Source organism: Carcharhinus amblyrhynchos, chromosome 10 (genome assembly GCF_965287045.1).
Source record: "Carcharhinus amblyrhynchos chromosome 10, sCarAmb.v2.hapA, whole genome shotgun sequence".
In the NCBI taxonomy this organism is placed as follows: Eukaryota; Metazoa; Chordata; class Chondrichthyes; order Carcharhiniformes; family Carcharhinidae; genus Carcharhinus; species Carcharhinus amblyrhynchos.
The window spans coordinates 24,417,792-24,433,200 of record NC_137333.1 but is presented as its reverse complement, the minus strand read 5'-3'; the positions used below and the strand labels follow the sequence as shown (position 1 = coordinate 24,433,200).

At 41.4% G+C, this 15,409-nt stretch overlaps 1 protein-coding gene across 3 annotated transcripts in view; it reads right to left on the bottom strand.

The window, feature by feature from the left end:
- The window catches only part of gpc5a (glypican 5a), a 1,078,596-nt gene extending 1,065,013 nt beyond the window's left edge, over positions 1-13,583 (bottom strand). For all 3 annotated transcript variants that reach the window (XM_080198140.1, XM_080198142.1, XM_080198143.1), the window contains exon 1: positions 13,027-13,583. In XM_080198140.1, coding sequence (XP_080054266.1) covers positions 13,027-13,174 — 148 coding nt within the window. In that variant the 5' untranslated portion in view covers positions 13,175-13,583. The remainder of the gene's footprint in view (positions 1-13,026) is intronic.
- Between the last annotated feature and the right edge of the window lie 1,826 nt (positions 13,584-15,409).

Sequence of the window (15,409 nt, the reverse complement as noted above, 5' to 3'; positions counted from 1 at the left end):
AGGCGAGTAAGTGCTTTTTAATTATTTTCTCTGCTCAAGGCATTATAAGTGACCTCTAGCACAGTGCACAGATTACACTCAAACATTACAACAGAAATCAGAAGTTACTACAAGCAAAAGAATCAGGTATGTAAAAGGCCTTCCATAGTTTTGTACCACAATGCTTTGTTTGTAACCAACCTTATTCAGCATCAGCATTCGATATTACGGGTTAGTGTGAAGTTGTATGCATTACTATAACTAAAGAATACTACTTTCAGGAGAGAAACAGCAGAAGTTCAACATAATACAATTTTACAACAGTCTAATTATACAGATAAATTTTTTTCCCAAGCCACAATTTTGATCTGAGGCAGGAATGTAACAGACAGGAGTTGGGACAGTAAAGAAGTGCCCAAGACAAAGCCAGATTGAAGTCCCAATTTAAATATCATGAAACCCATTTAAGTCTTGTCACATTGGATCCTGTTGATACGAGGTTGTTTCCTCTTATGGGACAGTCTAGGACCAGGGAGCATAAACTCAAGTGTAAGGTATCACCTATTTAAGGGAGATGAGGAGGAATTTCTTCCCCCAGAGGATAGTAAACCTGTTGAACTATTTATCACAGAGGGCTGTGGAGACTGGGCCATTAGATATATTCAAAGCTGAGATTGATTTTTAATCAGTAAAGTAACCAAGGGTTATGGGGATAATGCAGAGAAGTGGAGTTGAGGATTATCACTTCAAATCAATCATGATTTAATTGATTGGTGGAGCAGACACGATGGGCCGAATGGCTTTTTCCTGTTCTTGCATCTTATGGCCTATCTCAAGGCTGGCAGGGAGGCACAGAGTCTGAAACAACAAGTCCCCTCTGTCGGACACCAAAGAGAAATCACTAACAATCATCTACCTATCTCTCTTCAGTTTTCAAACTCTGGTTGTGCCAATTTTTCGTGGTGATTTTACAACTGTGTATTGTTGCTGCATTCGCTAGTTCAAATTATATTGAAATGCAAATGACATCATTGGATCTCAATATTTACATATTAATAAGGCCCATACATGTCACAACAGGTTATCAATATGCTTGATAGTTCTGGAGTTACAACGAGCAAGGGGTGGGAATGCATAGAATCGGGCCCAGTTCTCACTTTAACTGCTTGCTTGCAGCTAGGCAGGCATGGTTAAAATCAAGGCCACACTGAATGAAATAAATTTAAGACATTTAAATGAAAATAGCCATTTTTTTAAAAAAGAATAACCTGGAGAGAGATCAAAGGTAGACGTAAATGCCTAAAAAAAATCGAAGAGCCCTTCCAAAACCAAAAAAAATTTGGGAATCTCCTAAAAGAATTAAACGGATATCCATATTTCCATGAACACCTATTTTCAGTCAACACAATTTAAAAAAGCCCTACTTGTGTCTGTCAAATTTAAAACTCAGCTGATTTACTTCAACCAGCATTCCTCAGCAGGCTACATCTGCTAGATAATGCTCTAAGTAAATCCATATAAAATCCAGAGTGAGTGTAACATAAACAGCCTAAGTCTCTGTGGTTCTGGATATCACTGTTGTCGGAACTCATACAACAATCTGGGAAGGGTAAAACCAGCAATCAAAAGTTTAAACTTCTCACATAAGTACTATGCAAACATACATGTCAGAACCTTCTGAGGATCCCGAGGCGCCTCAGCAAATTAAATTGAGTCATTCATCGCACCCCATAATCAGGCTTTAGAGTTTTAAAGAGTGACATCCTTAAGAGTCAGTGTTGAACTATTACTCTTCTACATATAACTACGTTTATATGTATACTTTGTCTTGTACATGCACACACACATATATATACATATGTAGATGAAAGTGATCTGGACTTGAGTATAGGGAGCACAATATCAAAACCTGCAGATGGCACAAAACTACAGAAATATGGTTATTTGAGTACCATTTCAGATGAAACCAAATGCAACAAAATGGCATATGATATATATTGGTAGAAAGAATAAAGACCACCATGATTTGTAAAACTTTAAAACAACTGAAGAAGTTGAGAGACTTTGGGATTCAAATGTATAAATCTTTCAAAGCAAAATGATAAAGCTACAAAAGTAATAGGATCCTAGATTTAATACTGGGAATTGAATAAAAATGTTAAGAAGTAATGCTGAAATCAGAAACTTACGGTTGAGTTTTGAGCACCTTGGGGATGTCACTGTCAGCAAGGATACAGAAAAAAGCGAGAAAATGATGTCAAAGCCAAGGACTTCAGCAAAGAAATGAAAATGTAGAAACTGGGTTTATCCTTTCAGGGATAAAATGTTGCAAGGAGACCTTATAGAGATATTCAATACTAAAAGGTTTTGGTCATGGTGTCCTAGGTTAAATTATTGGCTGTGCATAACTTAATTCTTTTTAACCAATGGAATGTATTAAATTACTAGTTTACAGTCCAAGGAAACATGAACGAAGAAGAGACAGTCGCATGCTTTCTGAAGATTGTAATTATTTGCTGATTTCATTGAATTTCAGTTCCTCAAATTTAAAATCTGGGAATTTGGCAAGGGCTCCTCCCTCTGGCAATCTCCTCATCCATGTTTTTCTTGCATTTTTGACCAGCATCAACAGAACCAGGCACTTTCTGGCTCTTAGTGTTGTAGCCACATATCTTACCTATGAAGAGTTTTTGGATTGGGTCAAAGCTCTTGCTCTTATTAAACACCAACACAGTGAACCCAATGTTTTGCTGAACTCAACAGAAAAGGAGACCACAGGATGATGGAAAATCCCAAACAAGCTACAGGATCATGATGACCTTGTCAGACAGGGCAAAGCTAACACACTGGAACATAGCAACAGGAGTGGGTCATTCAGTCCCTCAAGCTAGCTCCTCTGTTCAATAAGATCAAGGCTAATCTGTGGCCTAACTCCATGCACTTGCCCTAGGCCCATATCCCTTGATACCCCTGCTCAATAAATAATTGTCTATCTTGGATTTAAACTTAACAACTGAACCAAAATGTTTGAGGAAGAGAGTTCCAAACCTCCACCATTCTCTGCATGTAGAGGTGTTTTCTAACATTTCTCCTGAAAGGCTAGGCCCTAAACCAGAGTGATATTCGTGGAGTTGGTAGTCAACCTCACATGAAACCCATCAAGGGTCAGTCCGCAACCAGGGAGAATGCACGCAACATGAGCCCCAAGCCAGTGATAACGCCCAACCTGAAGACCCCAGACCGGCATGAACACACTACAATCCAGAACCCATGTATGCCCTCCATCTCACAACATGGCAGTGACTGCGAACTCCTCATCACACTCCAAGGATTGGTGCTCAACAGCACTCACCTCCTCGCTCTGTTTCAACACTGCTGCATTTGACCCAGACTTTTATAGATCATATGCGATTTGTGCTAGTGTGATGTTACGCCAGAGAGGTGGGAATGGTATGGAGGGGGGAAACAGCCATGCCAATCTCATGAATAATATTGAATTCCATTCAAATACATGTAAATTGATGTCTCATCTACTTTGGGTCTGAAGCTGTTTGTGCTAGGAAGAAGTGGTTGGGAAGATATCAACTTACTTGACACTAAGGGTGAATTTGATTTTTTGGTTTTCGCCCTATGTTCTGACCAGCACAGTGGGGCAGAAAGATCACATCCATCATTTTTGGGACAGAAAAGGGGAAGTCTGTTTCTTAAAATGAGGAAGTGGGAGGCTGTGGAAAGCCCTATCAGAATGGCTGTTTCAATACAAGCCAACTCAAAATTTAAGATAAATTAGATGAGTAGCTGATGGAAAGCGACTAAAGGAATATGAAGCAGGCACATGGAATAACAAATGGATGATAACGGCCAGCACAAATTAATTGGGTTGAATAGCCTTTTTCTAAGAACACAAGAAATAGGAGTAGGAGTAGGCCATCTAGCCCTTCGAACCTGCCCCACCATTCAATAAAATCATGGCTGATCTGCAGTGGATCAGTTCCACTTTCCCGCTTTCTCCCCGTAACCCTTAATTCCCTTGTCTATCAGAAATCTATCTACCCTTGACTTAAATATATTCATTGAGGTAGCCTCCACAACTTCAATTCATAGAGAATTCCAGAGATTCACCACCGTTTGAGTGAAGAAGTTCCTCCTCAACTCTGTTCTAAACTGCCTCCCCCCCCCCCCCCCTTATTTTGAGGCTGTGCCCTCTAGTTCTGTTTTCTTTTCTAAGCGGAAAGAATCTCTCCACCTCTACCCTATCTAGCCCCTTCATTATCTTGTAAGTCTCTATAAGATCCCCCCTCAGCCTTCTAAACTGTAACGAGTACAGGCCCAGTCTATTTAATCTCTCCTCATAAGCTAACCCCCTCATCTCCAGTATCAGCCTGGTGAACCTTCTCTGTACTCCCTCCAAGGCCAATATATCCTTTCACAAATCAGGGGGCCAGAACTGCACACAGTAATTTCTACACAATTCTACATTGTAATTTCTCTGGATACCAAAGGAATCAATACCTTCAGGAAAAGACTAAGTGAAAAATTGATGGAAAAAGGAAGGAGAGACATGGTTTATGGTTCAGTTGAGAAATGATGTGGAGATGCCGGCTTTGGACTAGGGTAAATACAGTAAGAAGTCTCACAACACCAAGTTAAAGTCCAACAAGTTTATTTGATAGTAAACCCACTAGCTTTCAGGGTTTGCCTCTTCATCAGGTGAGTGGAGAGTTCTGGTCTCAAACAGAGCATACAAAGGCACACACAGTTTACAGAATACTGATTAGAATGCGAATCTTTACCGCTAATCAATTCTTTGCAGTCTTCAACATGTGATTGATGAAGACGAACATCTCACCAAGACCATCCCCACATCCCCACTTCTTCCCTTCAAACAACTACATAACCTCAAACAGACCATTGTCCGCTGCAAGCTACCCAGCCTTCAGGAGAACAGTGACCACGACACCACACAACCCTGCCACAGCAATCTCCGCAAGACATGCCGGATCATCAACATGGATGACATCATCTCATGTGAGAACACCATCCACCAGGTACATGGCACATACTTTTGCAACTCAGCCAACATTGTCTACCTGATACGCTGCAAGAAAGGATGTCCCGAGGTATGGTACATTGGGGAGACCATGCAGACGCTATGACAATGGATGAATGAACACCACTCGACAATCACCAGGCAAGACTGTTCCCTTCCTGTTAGCGAGCACTTCAGTGGTCACGGGCATTCGGCCTCTGATCTTCGGGTAAACATTCTCCAAGGCAGCCTTCACGACATAGCACAGAGTTGCTGAGCAGAAACTGATAGCCAAGTTCCGCACACATGAGGATGGCCTCAACCAGGATCTTGCGTTCATGTCACACTATCTGTAATCCCCATGACTTGCCTGGGCTTTCAACATCTCACTTACTGTCCTGTCTGGAGACAATACACATCTCTTTAACCTATGCTTAATGCTATCTCCACTCACCTTGTCTGCACCTTTAAGAACTGATTAGCTGTGAAGAGTCACATTCTAATCAGTATTCTGTAAACTGTGTGTGCCGTTATATGCTCTGTTGAGATCAGAACTCTCCACTCACCTGACGAAGGGGCAAACCCCGAAAGCTTGTGTGTTTACTATCAAATAAACTTGTTGGACTTTAACCTAGTGTTGTGAGATTTCTTACTCAGTTGCAAAAACCAGGAGAATATGCTATTCCACACAATCCTATACATCTTGGTTCAAGCAAAAATTATGCAAGTTCCCATAACTAGATCCAAATTATTCAATGCTACAACCAAGACAATTAAAACTTTTACAATGTATATTTTAGGATTACTTGTTTATTTGTACTACAAGTTAATTAGCTAACCAAGCATTTCCTCTGAGTCATACATTTTTGTACCATTAGTATGGAATAAGAGGGAAATTACGAAGCTGAAATCAAATTAGATTCAGACTTTATAAAATCTGATTTTTAAAAGTTCATAAATAATGTTCTGAACAACATTAGATTGCAACATGGAAAATCATTTGCTATTTAACCCATGATTACAAAAACCAAGATTGAAGTTCATATTCATTGTATGGAGTCCATAATTGGATATTTTTCAGAACAGACAGTGCTCCAATTATAAGAACTTCAAGAAAAATAATCAATATTCAATTGGCAAGTTAGTGCCAACTGATGACAAAAGTGTTCATGCATAATTTTCATTTACAATAAACAAAAGCAAAATACAGAGGTCAAAAACTTGCGTATCTAAAGAAATTCTTCCATTCAATTTTCAGAACAAATGCAAGTTAAAACAGGTGATAATCTTTATGCCATATTGAGAAGTTTGAGAATTCATGATTAGATCAGAAAATATCAGTTGCTACAATGTGATACAATTTAATACAAATTGACAACTATCAAGATTTTTTAAATCATCCTGAATAAGAGGCAACATAATCCGTAAATCTTTAAAATTGTCATATTGCAAGTTTCTTTGCAGACCCATGTAGCTAAAGAGGTGGTTAACCAATATCTTTTCAAGGGCAATTAGGAATGGGGAACTATTGCTGGTCTTGCCAGCAATGCCAAATTCCATGAAATAATCAAAACTTTTTGAAAAATAAACCCAGAAGTGATCTCACACAAACTTCAGTTCTTTCTATCTACTATCAAGTTTAATAAAAACATAATTCTCACCCACATCCCTGGACTACTTCCTCCCCATCCCCTCTACAATACAATGAACCGCTGTTCTTACTCCACAATACTTCTATATTAACCTTGAGTTGGACTACATGTTGAACTATATTCCTTCTGAATAGAATCCCATATGATCCAGACATCTGCTTGTGACAATTGCACGTCCTTAAGAATTTATTTTCTACTTCTCTATCAATCTGTGCCGACCAAAGAATGTTTTCACTTTAGAGTACAGTAGAAAAGAACATCAACAAATTCTTCTGTTGATTCAATGCATTGGGAAATGTTTACACAGCAGCAGTCGTAACAGCAGTTATATCACTAGAAGTTTTAGCTTACAAAGGAGAAATACCAGCTCATAGAAGTAGTTAATACTGTAGCTCTAACAGTACAAACACCCACAATTTCTACTGTCTACATAAATCATTGTTTCTTGTACATTTTCTTTAATGACATAAGAAAAGATGTTCAATGCCAGAAAATATACATTTGTTTTTCATAGTTTTGCTTAAATTTTGTTACAACCAGCTCCAGATGAGGTTTCCTAAAAGTTGTTGATCTGGGCAGAACCCTCGACTTTTCACTGTTTAGCTGGGATTGTGACAAGCCCAGGCAAGGATGGATGACTGGCCCTGTATCTTTATTCAATCCACCCTTCAATGGTAGCAACACATTTTAATCTAACAAGTTCCCTTTCCTGTGAATATCTTTCCTTGACCAAATAATTGTTTAAAAAAGAGCCACTTTAACCAGGCTTTCTTAATTACAAGAGATTAAGTTGAATAGTTACCAAAAGGGAAAGCAGAAATGGTTAAAAAAAACACGCATCTTCATTCACACAGATTAGAAATAAGATGCAAGTCCAACAGTAAGCAATTACAAATAAAAAGTTATGTGGAATAATCATTGAGTTGCGAGGAGTAGATGGTGAAGCTTTGTAGGCATTACAAATTGATTCCAGTATAGTTGACTTTTGCAGATAAGTAGTTGATTCTCCAATTCAGGTGTTCTGTGGTCTGATAGAGATAGTTGTTTCCTTTTCACTGGCTGGTTGACATTCACACTCAGAGACAGAATTTTTGATATTCCTGCAAAAGATGGTTATTTCCTTTCTGCGGGGGCATCACACCTTCACTGTGAAAAACTTCCAGCTGCCTTCCTCACAGCAGACACACAGATGGACAGACAGACACAGGCCCTGGGCAGCTCTCAGCTAGCTTTTAACTACCTTCTTTGTATATTCCAAGAAGAAATTGGAATACACTGGTCGCTTGAGGCAAATATGCCCAAGGTCTTCAAGATGGGATGGCAATTATGTCCCTTTGCCGTTACTGACGATAATCAGTCTTTGAATACTTTCAGAAGTATCTTGATAGAACATAACAACACAAGAAATAGGAGCAGGTGTAGGCCATCTAGCCCTTTGAGCCTGCCCCGCCATTCAATAAGATCATGGCTGATCTGAAGTGGATCAGTTCCACTTGCCCGCCTTCTCCCCATAACCCTTAATTCCCTTGCCTACCAAAAACTACCTACCCGTATCTTAAATATATTTAGCGAGGTAGCCTCCATCACATCAACGGGCAGAGAATTCCAGAGATTCACCACCCTTTGAGTGAAGAAGTTCCTCCTCAACTCCGTTCTAAACTGCGCCCCCCTTATCTTGAGGCTGTGCCCTCTAGTCCTGCTGTCCTTTCTGAGCCGGAAGAATCTCTCTACCTCTACCCTATCCATCCCCTTCATTATCTTATACGTCTCTATAAGATCCCCCCTCATCCTTCTAAACTCCAACGAGTACAAACCCAGTCTATTCAGCCTCTCTTCATAGTTCAACTCCCTCATCTCCAGTATCAGCCTAGTGAACATCTTCTGCACTCCCTCCAAGGCCAAAATATCCTTGCACAAGTGCGGCAACCAAAACTGCACACAGTACTCCAGCTGCGGCCTCACCAGTGCCCTGTATAGTTGCAGCAAGACCTCCCTGCTTTTATATTCAATCCCCCTAGCTATAAAGGCCAGCATCCCATTTGCCTTCCTGATCACCTGCTGCACCTGCAGGCTGGGTTTTTGCAACTCATGCGCAAGGACCCCCAGGTCCTTCTGCACCGTAGCATGCTGCAGCTTTTCGCCCTTTAAATAGTAATCCCTCCTACTATTATTCCTGCCAAAGTGGATAACCTCACACTTGCTAACATTGTACTCCATCTGCCAGGTCCTCGCCCACTCGCTTAGCCTATCTAGATCCCTCTGCAGGCTTGTCACACCCTCCGTACAATTTGCTTTTCCACTTATCTTTGTGTCATCAGCAAATTTCGACACCCTACACTCAGCCCCCTCCTCCAGATCATCTATATAAATGGTAAATAGCTGAGGCCCCAGCACCGATCCCTGGGGCACTCCACTAGTCACCAACCGTCAATCCGAATAGCACCCATTAATACCAACTCTCTGCTTCCTATTAGACAGACAATCCTCTGTCCACGCTAACACCTTACCCCAAACTCCATGCCCCCTAACCTTCTGAAGCAACCTTTTGTGCGGCACCTTATCAAACGCCTTCTGAAAATCGAGAAACACCACATCCACCGGTTCCCCTCTGTCTACCGCACTAGTCACATCCTCACAGAATTCCAATAAATTCGTCAGACACGACTTCCCCTTAACGAATCCGTGCTGCGTCTGCTCTATCAAACAATTCTTCTCAAGCTGCCTCGCCATTTCTTCTTTGATGACAGATTCAAGCATTTTTCCCACAACAGACGTTAAACTAACCGGCCTATAATTCCCTGCCTTCTGCCTGCTACCCTTTTTAAACAGCAGCGTAACATTAGCCGTTTTCCAATCTTCTGGCACTTCCCCGGAATCCAGCGAGGTTTGGAAAATAATCACTAAGGCATCTACTATCACCTCTGCTTTTCAAGAAAATGCATTCAATCCTAACTCTACTGAGGACTTCATTGTTTGCACTATAGTTTTGCCATTGATGGATAAAAGACAGTGCTGATGGAAGCATTCCAGCATTGTATTTGTATTATTATCAGAGCCCATGATTGTGACCCATACAAAAGATTGATAATCACTCTATATGCTTGAGTTCTGGTAGAGATGCTTGATGAATGGTTTTGATGGATATGCTTTGAGAGGTGACCAAAGAAGCTCTTATTCATGGGCAATTGGTTGTCTATATTTTTGTTGATAGTGGTATCATTTGAGATAATGCAACAAACTAGGTATTCTACTGCACTGAAGATTCTGCTGTCAATGTAGATCTGCAGTGGGCAGTAGTTTCCTTGGGGCTGTGATTGCTTCAGCATCACTGTTTTCTTTAGGCTTATAAAAAGGCCAAAGGCATTTGCTGCCTCAAAGGAACAGTTTACAATGAGCAGATCACCTCCTCTGTGTATGCCAGAAGCCTTAGGAAGTCAAAGTTACACGATTACCTCTCCTGTGGATTTGGTATGTGCCAGTAGTTGCAGTAGTTGGCACTAGTTGAAGAGACTGCTGTCTGCTCAAAAGCAGATAGGTATGTCTTCTGCCAAATCTAACTTTGCTTCTTGAAGACTACTGAAGAAATTAAAGAAAAGATTCAGTGCCAGAACACAACTTTGTTTACCATCATTGGAGATTGGGAAGCTGTCTGAGAGGACTCCATTCTGTTCAGCCTGAACATTCTGGCCTTTGTGCAGATGACGGAGAATAATGACAAACTTTGGAGAGACCCCAATCAAACTACTACCTTCCAAACAAGTATATAAAGCATTCTGGCCAAGATTTTGTCTATGATGTAAAATGGTGCCTCTGTAGCTTTAACAGTCAGAACTCCATCGCTTGTTTCTGTAGAGGGGGACCATCACTACATCCTGAAGGTCCTGATACTCTCTCTCCCACTGCATTCTTTCTCAGCACATTGTAAACAGGTGTGTATGCCCATAAAGGGTCACATCGTCTCTCTGATAACAGATCTGCACTGGAACCCCATCTATTTCAGGGGCTTCGTGTAATTTTAATTGTGTTGTTGGGGCTTTAGCATACACAGACTTCTTCCGTTGTCTGCACCTTCTTCAGAAACTCACATTTGTTTGGAGATTTTAGGTCGGATTGCTGGTTCCAATGTGCTAGCTGTCTTTGTCGGCAGCCTCCTGCTCCCAAGTACTTTGAGTCAATGTCAACCAGAGACAGCTATTATTTCATCAGATTTCAAGGCCTCTGCAAGATTTGTTTTATTTGTCCATCAGATATGGGCTTACTGGCTAGGCCAGCATTTATTTCCCATCCCTAGTTGCCTTTGAGATGGTGGTAGTGTGCTGCCTTCTTGAAAAGCTGCAGTCAATGTGGTGTGGGCATACCCACAGTGCAGACAGGGAGTGCCTCTTCACAAGTTCATCCAACTCAGAATTTATTCTGGGAGAAAGAAACCTAAAAATGTGGGAGAAAGAACCTAAAAGGAAACTACTTTATAAATGATCAGCAATTCTCGCCAATCCAGCATGAGCGTAGAAAGCACAATTGAGTAAAATAGTCCTTCAACGCAGCTTTTATCTTCACTAACGTTCATCATTGTTTTGAGATTTCTGAAGTTATTTTCAAGATATAGCTCATAATTACAATGCCCCACACCTCCACTATTATCACAATGTTGTTCATTTGTCCTAGTTATCATAGAATCCCTACAATGCAGAAGGAGACCATTCAGTCCATCAAGTCTGCACTGACCACAATCCCACCCAGGCTCTATTCCCAAAACCCCATATATTTACCCTAGCCAGTCCCACTGACACTAAGGGCAAATTAGCATGGCAAATCCACCTAACCCGCATATCTTTGGACTGTGGAAGGAAACCGGAGCACCTGGAGGAAACCCACGCAGACACGAGGAGAATATGCAAACTCCACACAGTCACCCGAGGCTGGAATTGAACCTGGTCCCTGGTCTGTGAGGCAGCACTGTGCCACCATGCCGCCCAAAATTGTATTCCACAAAAAGGCTGATATGTCATTACCTGAGATGTCAACAGTGAAGGATGGAATATGTGGTTCGCTTTTCATAGCAAAAAATCTCAATATAATATGTAACATCGCATTTTCTTCTAGGCCAGAATAATTGGAAGATGTTGATAAGATTTTTCTCTACTGTGCCAGGACAGTTTTTGCCAATGTACTGAAAAATCAGTATTGGGAATCTGTTATCATATATTATTTGAACGACAAGCAATTATAGGGTTAGGAAGCCAGTGGCTATGGTGCTGGACAAGCAATGCAGGCAACTTCAAATCCCATCACAGCAAGTTGTGAAAGGACAAAATGAATAAGAGAGCTGCCAGTGGCAGCATGTCCTTCACACTTCTGTTAAAATATCATCTGTCATGTGTATACTTATTCATCATTCTGTTTCAGTCTTCCTGACTGAAGGATGTTACTACCCTCCTCAATGTTTACTACATTTCAAAGTTTCCTCTCATCTGCAAACTTTGAAATTATCCCTTATAGTGTATACTTCAAGCTCAGATCGTTAATGTCCATGATTTAAAAAAAGCAGTGATCCTCACACTGACCCCTGGCTGACATAACTGCACTTTGTTCCAACCTAAAAAGTAACATTTACCATCAGGCTCTGTTGTCTATCCTCTAGTTAACTTTCCAATCACACCGCGACTGTAAATACCACAGTGAACTTTCCCAAATGCCTTTTGGAAGTTCATATTCAACATCGAATAGTGTAAAATCCAGATAAGAAAGACATTTCAATGAAATCATGTCCTTGGAATTACTTATCAACTGGTCCATTTAGTATGGTTCCCTAATTAAATATAATTAATATCGTGTATGGAAAATAACGGAATTTAAACCAACGTAGATTCGGGGCTGCTATTACTCCGCTGCCGGAACGTTGTCAGAAAGTCTATTTTAATGCATGTGATAAGGTTCTCCTGTCAAACTTACGGCATAACAGCAGGGGGGAAAAAGAGAGGAAAACATTTCATATTTTAAGCCTCCTCACCAGTCCAAAACGATACTGCTGGCTTGAAGCAATCCCGTCATGGGATTTCTTGCCATTCGCATATTTTAACCGTAAGATCGCTGAAGTGTAGGAGATTTAAATGCGCTTTCATGACTAATTGGACAGTATCTGTATTTTTCACTCAGTGATCTAACGTAAGCTTGGACGACATATAAGATGCACCTTTTGTTAGAGGGACCAAGCATGTAAAATAAAGCAGTGTACACAAATATCCAGCTACCTTTAATCTTTAAATGGCATTCTAAATGGGTACATGTTCGCGGACAGTTTGAGCGGTACACCGATTTTTATCTGATGTACAGTGGAACGCAGCGTATTAAAACGTTTAAAATCACCTGATCTGGGGGTCGCTGGCAGCCACTTAGAGGGTCCGATCTGCCGCATCTGGAAAACTTTCTTTACCTCCTCACAGTTGGGTTCAGCTTCCAAAGTGCCCAGTAAGAGCAGCAAGAAAGCTGCACTCACACAAGGTGCGCCCTTCATCTTCAACCCCAAGCTCCGTTCTCCGAAAAAAAACCCAGCCCCAACAGACCGGAGCTTCGGCAAAGTTTGTTTAACCTCCTTAAGATGCTCCTTCGGACTTGACGTCTCTCTTCTCAGAACTCAAAGCAGCCAAAAGGTGTATTCAACTGGCCAGAACCAGCAGAGTTTCCTCCCAACCCGACTGAAGTCGCTCCTATTTCCCGGGCTGTTGTGTTTTTAAAATAATCTTAAAACAAGTTTAAAAGGTTATGAAGCCGACTCCGGAGAGGAGAGATGTGAAAAGCGGAAGCGAGGAAAGCGGCAACCAGCACGTGCCCCCGGCAGAGGTCAGCATGAGGTGGCCGGAGTGTTTACACGGACATGGCTCGCGCTCCGGGACACAATTCCACAGCCAAGTGGCCAGAGCCCGCCCGCCTCTCTTTCTCTCTGGCGAGTGAGTGAGCAGAGCTACCTCCACCAGCAAACCATTCACTGTACTGCACATCACATCAGAGCCACCCACTGGCTGCAGCAGGAGCTCCAAGTTTATGCAAACTGGGTGCCCCGTTCAGACAGACTGCCCCTTCGCGACATCAAATCATTTGAAACCAAGGAAAATGTAAGCATCAGCCTGAGAGGCGAGAGGAATGCCCTTGGTATTTTGCCTGCGTGGAAATTTGCAGTTAAAAAACACCGGTTGCATTTGAGGACATCGTTTTGTTCGAATAATTTATCCTTATGTTCTTGAAAATGTGACTGCAAATGAATTGAAACAATTGTAAATATTATATATGTTCCAGAATCAGAGATTTATATTCACTGAAAATTCAAAACTAAAAATGCGAAGAGTACAATCAACTACAAATGTACAACAGTCATAATTGTTTCAAACTCTTCCTTATAATCAGCCCTTTGATTTTAAACATTTTAAAACGCTGCATTTTTCTTGTATTTTGCCGCGCACTCATTACACAAACTCGAGAGACCAATAGCTCTGATATTATGTGTCTTGTGAAGGAACGGCGTTGTCTTGTGAGAAGTTCCATCCAGTTCCAGTGTACAAACGTCTTTCTCAACATCAGTTTGAATTCGGCACTTTCTTATAGGGGTTTTGTGGTGTCTGTAACTAGGCAAAAACGAATCAGATTGAAAAAATTTCGCCGAGACCAAAGCTGCAAATAAGAACAAACAAGAAATATAAATCACATTTTAATCATTCTACAGAAAATGAAATAAGACTGAAATTTAGTGCCTCCCTTGTGGCGAGTCTGGTGGTGGGGTGACATTTAGTCAGATTGAATCAGGCAGGAAGATGGCAGGTGGAGAACCAGTAGTCACTTGAGGCTTCATTCTGCCACCACTGGTATTACCACAGCAGCAGGGGAGGGGCTTGCCATGAGGGAACACCACATGTGAGGTTACTGCTGGCAGGATCCCAGTTGGAGGTAAGAAGCATGGAGGGTTCTGGGGGTGGTGAGCAGCCTTGTCCAAAGGTGCTCAGTACCCGATTAAGGAATCCTGTCACACACCTGTGGCCTGGGATCTAGCAATGATCCTGGACTCAGGTGAGTAGCGTACTGGTAGCAGCCCCAAGCGGTCCTCCCCAGAGGGCTGACAGCTCTCAGCAGATGGGATTTCCACTCCCAGAGTGCTTAATCCTGGAGGATGCCGCTGCTGTGCAGTTAAGTGTCTGAATGGAGTTTAATTTGAGGGTTGAAGTGAGGTAGAAGACAGCAGCCGACACCCCCTTCGTCTCCATTTAATTGTGCCCAAGGATTGGGCATACATGTTGGATCAAAGGAAAAACTTAAATAAAAACACAGAACTTTAAAATATCTACTTTCAAAAAATCTGCACAGTGAGAGTCTCCTGGTAAAATTGAGTGTCAGGGCCAGAGAAGGTGTTCAGTGATGATTATGACTTACTGCAATATTAAAAGGTCATTTACTCTTGATTGAAAAATATTTAAGTTTTTTGCAGGTCTTCATTGCAATAATAATGGGTGATTAGTTTAAATAACAATGATTTTTGTGCCGATTCCATCAGCAAAGACTGCAACAGCAAACCCAATGAAAGAGCAGGATTTCTCTGACTTTGTGTGAATTTGTGTGTGTGAAGGAAAATCATTGTTGCTTGGTAAAAATTATTAACCAGCTTCCAGAAATGCGGGTGTCTCCTGTGGATTGGCAATGCAATAACCAAGGACAAATTTGCTCACCTCTTGAGCGAGGAAAGTCAAGGTTGGAAAAGCAAAAT